General features: G+C 54.8%; 1 protein-coding gene across 6 annotated transcripts in view; it reads left to right on the forward strand.

The window, feature by feature from the left end:
- The window catches only part of RIMBP2 (RIMS binding protein 2), a 194,461-nt gene that overhangs the window by 160,900 nt on the left and 25,739 nt on the right, over window positions 1-7,822 (forward strand). For all 6 annotated transcript variants that reach the window (XR_006885172.1, XM_046638728.1, XM_046638726.1 and 3 more), the window contains 3 exons: window positions 562-1,023; window positions 3,013-3,156; window positions 5,806-5,964. Coding sequence is in view for 5 of the 6 variants with exons in the window: in XM_046638728.1 (XP_046494684.1) it covers window positions 562-1,023; window positions 3,013-3,156; window positions 5,806-5,964 (765 nt within the window). In the remaining variant the exon portion in view is untranslated. The remainder of the gene's footprint in view (window positions 1-561; window positions 1,024-3,012; window positions 3,157-5,805; window positions 5,965-7,822) is intronic.

The raw sequence follows: 7,822 nt of genomic DNA on the forward strand, positions 1-7,822 counted from the left end.
CTCTCCTGCAGGCTGCATGACTCCCCTCTGCTCCCCTTCTCCTGCGGGCTGCATGACTCCCCTCTGTTCTCCCCTCTCCTGCAGGCTGCATGACTCCCCTCTGCTCCCTTCTCTGTGGGGAAGTCCTCCTGTGGCAGGTCCTGCTCATGCAGAAGAGGCCTCAGTCCTGTCTTCTCACTGCAGTAGGAAGCCCAGTTTGGCCTCGCCTAGCCCCTTCCTTCCACTCAGCTTTGGCAGTAGTAAACCTCCTGTTGTGATCCCTCTCTGGCCCCTGCCTCTCTTGGTTCTGAACAGGGAAGAAAAGGGGCGTGCTTAATGGCCCTCCCAGCCTCCAATGGCTGGGCAGATCCTGGGGCCTGCAGGCCTCCCCTGCCTGGCCCTCTCTGAAACTTACCTGATTTCCAGGCTGCACCACGTGGCTTGGGTCGGATGTAGTTTGGGCCCCAGTCCCTGACTATGAGAGGCAGTCTGAGGGCTGGCCTCTCCCATTTCACGGGCACATGGAGAGCAACTGCCTGTGATACCCGGGGCCAGTTGTGAGCTGCCTTTCTCTGTGCGCAGGTGGCTGAGGTCATCTCCCCGACGGCGGACAGCACAGCCGTGGAGCTCGTGCGGCTGCGGAGCCTGGAAGCCAAGGGTGTGACTGTGAGGACCCTCTCTGCACAGGGCGAGTCCATAGACTCTGCTGTTGCTGCCATTCCCGCCGACCTCCTGGTGCCTCCAACCCCTCACCCCAGAACTGCTCCCACACCGAAGCCATTAGCAAGTGCCGGAGCCCCTGATACCAAAGATGAACACCTGGGTCCCCATGTCAAGGTGGACGAGGCCTGGGAGCAGAGTCGGGTGCCTGCCCCTGCCCACGGGCATATGCTGGAGCCGCCTGGCCTCCAGGGCCCGGGTCCCGGAAGGCGGTCGCCCTCACCCAGCCGGATCCTCCCGCAGCCACAGGGCACCCCGGTTTCCACCTCTGTCGCCAAGGCCATGGCCCGGGAAGCCGCGCAGAGAGTGGCCGAGAGCAGCAGGGTAAGATTGAAGAGGTTTTCCTCATTGGTTCTGCCGCTCCTGGAATGTGTTCCATCCCTGCAGCCCAGCTGGGATGGAATGTTCCAGCAGCACCGTGAGTCTGCAGAGAAGCGCTCGGAACGCTCGGGATCTGCCTTGACTTAGAAGGGAGGATGTCACGTGTGTCCTTCAGTGTCCCCTTGGGCTATGTTCAGCCCTGATCCTGATGGAATCAGAATGCTGGATTTTTTGCAAATATGGACCCAGATAACCAGACCAAATGCCTGTCTACCAGCCTGGCTTAGAAAATGGGTGTGAGCAACCCACCAGCCAGACTTTGGTCTGTGTCAGGGGATCTGAGAGAGTCATCTTGGGAACCCATCTTCCTAAACAAGGCACAACTCCTGCCTCCGCTCGCTCTGGAGTTGTGTGTGTGTGTGTATACATGTACATGCACACACATAGACAGACATATTTACACACGCATATATACCTACATAATACACATATAGACGACACACATATGGTTGCATGCCTATTACTAGAAACAGTTGGGGCCATGGGGAGAAGGAGTGTTTAGATCACGGTGGGGCCATGTTCCTGACGGTGTGGCAATGAGACAAGAGATTTTAAGAAACACCTATGAAGTGATGCCTAGCAAAGCGGGTGAGCTGAGCTGGACGGGGAGCCCCTCGGTGCCTGGGACAAACCCCCCATCTCTTCCTCATGTGCGTCCATCTACCAGGGTGCCCAGCGTGTCTGCTGCGAGCCCGAGGTCAGGGCACTGGGAGAGAGACAGCAGTCCTCTCAGCACTGCCCGGCCAGCCGGTAGGGTCTCACCAGGATGTGACCCCTGGCAGCGCAGTCTCTGAGATCCAGGTGGAAACGCCTGTGCCACCAGTGGGAGACACTGACTTCCCTGGCATCCCCAGGGTTGGGGGCTGGGTCAGGGGACTTCATGAGGGGCACAGTCCCCCAGAGGTCAGAGCTAAGTGGCACAGGCCACGTCCAGGACCCGGGAGGGATGCAAGCTACAGCAACAGTGCTTCAGCACTTTCGAAAAACTGGGAGTCCAGGCTTTTATGTGATGTCTCCCAGTTTGTTCAAATTGGCCACGAATTCTTAAAAAAAAAAAATTAAACACTAATTTGTGATCTCTGACTGAAGAGAATGCTTCAGAACATTCACATTTATTTCCGGCCCAGTGCTTCTCTGCTCTGATTTCCTGCAGAGCAGAAGCCCGGGCCCCGAACATCAGCGCTGGGGGCTTCGGGCGAAGCTCCAGGGGCAGGAAGGGGCTGGCAGGTGAGTGCTGCCCACTGTGCCCCTTCTGATGGCAGCCACACATCCTGCAGCCCTAAGACCCCCAGACAGGGCCCCCAGAGCTGGCTGCAGCAGAGACTGGGCCCAGGAAAGCTGGCCCACCTTCTGGAAGGTGTGGAGAAAAAGCACACATCTGAGATTCATTTTTCAAGAAAAGGATTTAGAGCCAGGCAAAGGTGGCAAATGGAGGGAGACGAGAAGTTCATTGGTGTCTGCGAGTGCCTAGCAATAGTTCTGGGGGCCGCCTGGTGGCCTAGTGGTTAAGTTCACGGCTCTGCTTCCGCGGCCTGGGTTTCACTAGTTCGGATCCTGGGTGGAGACCTAGCACTGCTCCTCAAGCCATGTGGCATCCCACGTACAAAACAGAGGGAGACTGGCATAGCTGTTAGCTCAGCAACAATCTTCCTCACCAAAACAAACAAAAAAAGAAACAGTTGTGGTAAGCGTGGGAGGGGACAGGAAGGTACAGCTGTGTCACACCCGCATCAGAAAAGCCACCCTTGAGCCAGCGTGTTGGGTCACTTGACCCTGTATTCCACGTAATGGTTCCCAGAGGGCTGTGGGGTCGAGCAAAGGAAGGGGCAGAACCCAGAAGACGTGGAGCCTGGAGGCCTCCTTCCTTGCAGCTGCCCGGCTCCCCTGCTCCGCAGCCTCTGCTTACCCGCTTCTCCTCTTTCTCCCTCCAAGTTAGAGAAACGGAGCATCTTCCTGGAGAGGAGCAGCGGGCAATACACCAACTCTGACGAGGAGGATGGCTACGACTCCCCGGACGTCAAGAGGAGGGGCGCCTCGGTGGACGACTTCCTGAAGGGCTCCGAGCTGGGCAAGCCGGTGAGAGCAGGAGGAGAGTGCCTGCTGGCCCCCTGTGTCCCATCCGTCAGAGCCTAGCTGATGCCTCTGCGTAGGCCTTTGGAGACCCAAACACCCTGGCCCATGAGAAAGAGGAGGAGGGGCCAGGCCCGGGTACCCTAATTGCGGTAGAGTTGGAAAGTGTAGGCTTAACCAGGCCTGTGCGTTGGTGACATCATGTGGGGACAATTTCAAACATCTAAGGTGAGGCTTCCACCCTGCCTGGCTGCCCTGTGCTGGTATCTGGTCATGAAGGCGATTTGGGGGTCAGGTAAATCCACAGATGACCACCTGGTGTCAATTTAGCAGAACCTACCATTTGTGTGCTCACTTTTGTTAATCAGGCAAATGTTTTTGGACACCTGCTCTGTGCTAGGCATCATGGGAAATTCAGAAATCAAACGGTCAGCATCCTACCTGCAGAGAAACACAGTGTCAGTGCTTCCCCTCTGCACCAGGCTTCTAATTAACAAATCCCTCCAGTGTGGGTTTGGTCGCCATTTTCTGGTTACGTGTATGCTAACAGAAATGTCCTTGAATGGTGTCAAGAATGGTGGACAGCAGGAGGGCAGGGTCTGGAGAGTCCTGAGATCTTGGGATGTCAGAGCATGAAGACATATCATCCAGCCCCCTCGAGACACACTCCCACAGCAGGGCAGTGTCACAGCCTCCATAAGAAGGAATCTCACAGACCTGGAGTCACATCCTGACGCTGCTGCTGCCTGCTGTAGCGCGGTAGGCAAGTTACCCAGCCTCTCTAGTCATCAGAGTCTTTATCTGTAAGATTAAAACAACTCTGTTTTCATTAATTTTAACATAAGAAAAGGAATGCCCAACTAATAATGAGTAAGATAACAAAGACATTTAATTACCCCACATCACAGGAAGGCTCAAGTGGGAGGTTGCAAGGTTGATAAAGCTGCTCAATTGTGTCCAGGCTCTGGGTTCTGAACCTTCCATTCATTTGGCCTTTCATTGGCCTTTCATGGTTACAAAGTGGCTGCCATTGCTCCAATAATCACACCCTCATATGACAGCACCCCAAGGAGGAAAGAAGGAGTGGCTAGAAAAGGGAGGGGACTTTATCCTCAGGCACTTTCCTCTTAACTTGGGAGAAAAATCTTTTCCAGAAGCTCCATCAGACTTCCCACTACACCTCACCAGGCAGACTAGGGTCACGTGCCTACCACCGAGAGAGGAATAGGATTCCCATGAATGGCTTATCAATGATATCTCTGGCAAAAACCAGAGACCTCCTTCCATCCCATGAGTTTATCCCTAACTCATCACTGGGTTTGAATCAATGAGACTGTGTTCTCGTCAGGGAGACCTTTCCCATAAGCCTTAGGAAGACCTCATTAAAACCAGTCTGATCTTTGTTTATTCGTTTAAGACCAATTCACTTTTATACTTCTTCTTGGTGCCTGATTGAAAGAACTAGGGCCAGAGCAGCTCAAACGCTGACACAGCAGCCCCTCAGGCTGAGAACACTCCGTCCCCTCTCGCGATGTGGCTCAGGCAGAGCCTGCTGCCTGGAGCGGTCCTGCTGTGTCCTCCTCAGCTGCAGTGAACTTAATGTGATGGGAAGTGCTTATGCGTCTTTATCTAGGGTAGTCATCGAAACCAGGGTGTTTTTAATAAATATGTCATGGGATGCTATTAAATACATTTGTCACGTCGCCCACCAGGAAAATAAACAGGATCCAACAAAAATAGAACGTCTTTATGGATGTTTTCACTCATAAATCTGAGCTCCTCAGGGTGTGCAGTTTGAGTTGCTGCAACTTTATTTATTTTGTTTTGAATACTCGAGATATTGGGTGACGGAGTGCTTTCCTTGTGCACGAGGACATGGCTGCTGAGTTGACATGGCACCGTCACTGCAGCGCCCCATCAGGGCTGTCTCCATTTCAGTGTGCTTGGCTCCAAGTGTACTCACTTTGGGGGGTTGTCATGTTTCTGTGACAGTAACAGATCAGCTGGTATCCACATTATGGTTTGAGATCCCCAGCCTCTAAATTCTATAATATTTACTCTTAAGGAGGCTTTTCTATTGAACATTTTACACTGTCCCCAGCCTCTTCTCTGGGTCTCTCCACAATGGCACAGTCTTAATCTGGTGTCAGTAACCAAGCTGGGCACAGAGTGGACACAGCCTGCACACGGTTTCTGCTTCCTGCCCAGACCAGCGTATACATTACTGTGCCCTGAGCCCTCCTGCCACCTGAGTGTGCAACCTATAGCTTGAACCTTTGTTCAGCCACTAAGCTGGAGAGGCTGGTGGTACCCAGAAAAGTGGCATTTACCCATGTATCTTATAAGTGGTGCTCTGTCCCACGCAGAGCCCAGGGTCTCTGTGTCTCTTCCCATCTGGCCTTGGCATTGAGAGACTCAGTCTGGTCCTCTCTCTGCTATCCCCACTGTCTGCGTGCTTGGTGAGTATGTGGACATCTAGGCCCATTTCCTTACTTCTAAAGTGGGAGCACAAACAGACACCCAGCCTGGTCTTGGAGCTCATGAGGTAGTGAGAAAGGGAAGGGGCAGCGAGGAGACCCTCGGGGCCTCTGATATCTGGAAGAGCTCCACCGCCGAGAGACGCCCTCCATCTGTGTCCCCTTTGCCTGCCCCCAGCCGCACTGTTGCCATGGAGATGAGTACCACACGGAGAGCAGCCGCGGGTCTGACCTCTCAGACATCATGGAGGAGGACGAGGAGGAACTCTACTCTGAGATGCAGCTGGAAGACGGGGGCAGGCGGCGGCCCAGTGGCACATCCCACAATGCCCTCAAGGTCAGTGGCTGAGGGGTACCGCTTCCTCCACAACGACCAGGAGTGGCCCCATCCCTGTCCATTTGCTGGGGCTGTGGAGGCCGGCTCCAGAGGGGTCTGGCCCTGCCATGGGAAGCCCATGGATTTGGAGTGGCTTCTTTCTTACTGTTGAATTTGCGTTCAGGAATTCCCTGAACCTCCTCCTCTTTGCCAAAACGTCTGGGTGAAGGAGTTTGGGACAATGCATTTGACACCCCCCAGAGGGCACCCAGCTCTGTATGAGGACTTTATTGGGAGAGAACAGAACAGGGGAGCTTTCCTCCCATCCCCATAGCCTCAAGGGCTCCTTCATAGAGAGGCAGCAGCTGGGAGTGTAGGAATCAGCCTCTGAGTCAGAACCAGAGTTTGGGGACGTGGGGGTCCAGCTAGGGGAATGGAACAAAGACTTCCTAAGAGGAAAGAACTGAGGTGGGCCCTGCCCAAGGGTGGAAGGGAGGAGCAAGAGGTGGGGCAGGCATGGGGAGGTCAGAGGAGGGCTGGGCATGGAGGGATGGCATCCTGGGGGACAGGGGTCCACACACAAACCCCTCTGGACACTTCCCACCAGAGACCCTGGCATCCTCTGCTCCCACCTCTGGTGTGGCCATCAGTGGAGGGTTTGATGGGAGGTCACCTTAATGGATGCTGAGCTTAAGCCACTGTCGAGCTCAGGAAGGGGTTTGCCCTGGGTGTGCGTCCCTCTGTCCTTGCCTTGGGGGGCTGTCCTGCCGCTGCTGCTGCTGACTGTGCCAGCTCAGACATTTATTCATTCCACTGAGCCCGTGAGCTGAGTGCCTCTGTGCACCAGGCCCTGTGCCAGGCTGGGGGCCACAAGGATGGACATGGCCCCAACCCTCCAGCTGTTCCCAACCTGCAGGGGAGACAGACAAAGTGCTAGGCAGCTGGTAGGACCTTTGTGGGTTTTTCAAATGAAAAAGGCCTTAGAGAAGAACATTCCACTGGGGGATGAAGCCCCAACCACTGAATTTCTCTAGAAACACAGAGTCACACATTTTGAATGGTGGACAGAAGGTACCATCCAGATCTGGCTGCCAACCTAGCACCTACTGCACAGAGAGACTGACTGATGTTTTCCCAGACGGCCCTGAACTGAGAACATGCCAGACGCTGTGCAAATCCTGCGTGGTTTCAGCTCCTGCTGCTCCTACGGCTCCTCCCCCGAGCCCCTGCCACCTCCCAAAGTGACTCCGAGCAGGATTCACGGGGAGCCCCAAGTTGCCCGGTGGGTGGTCCGTGTGACCTCCCCCACAACTTCCCACACCTTGCCCAGAACCGAGAGTTCCCTGCACGTGCTCTCGGTTGGGCCAGGAGGAATGCAGAGTGCATTCCTGTTCGCTACTGCCCGCCAGCCTCCTCCTGTGCATGGAGGAAGCTCCTGGATGGCACTTCCTACAAACTCTCCAGCAAAGAACAAAGGGCACCTTCTCTCCTAGGGTGGAGGCCCAGAGAACAAGCAAGTTCGTTACAGACCAGATAGCAACTCCCACACCCATAGGCACAGCCTGCCCCCTTGGGAATAGCCACGTCCCACACATCGAGATGAGATCACGGCTAGTGGGAAGAGGGCCCCACGGCAGCCACATGCTCACTTTGCTTTGCCCACAGCATTCCTACGTTTTTAAAAAATCAGGTGGCTTTACAGGCTGATCTGTACTTCTGGTTTCTCTGTGGAAATTCTGAGATGTGGTGTGGGGATGTGGCTGCTCTGGGCCCACCTTCCCACGTGGCAACAATTAGGTGCAGCTGAGCCAGTTTCCTGACTAATGGGCTCAGTTCCCTCAGGCAGGTCCCGGCCTAGCCCTGGAGAGCTCCTGGGTGA

Source organism: Equus quagga, chromosome 15 (assembly GCF_021613505.1).
Source record: "Equus quagga isolate Etosha38 chromosome 15, UCLA_HA_Equagga_1.0, whole genome shotgun sequence".
Lineage (NCBI taxonomy): Eukaryota > Metazoa > Chordata > Mammalia > Perissodactyla > Equidae > Equus > Equus quagga.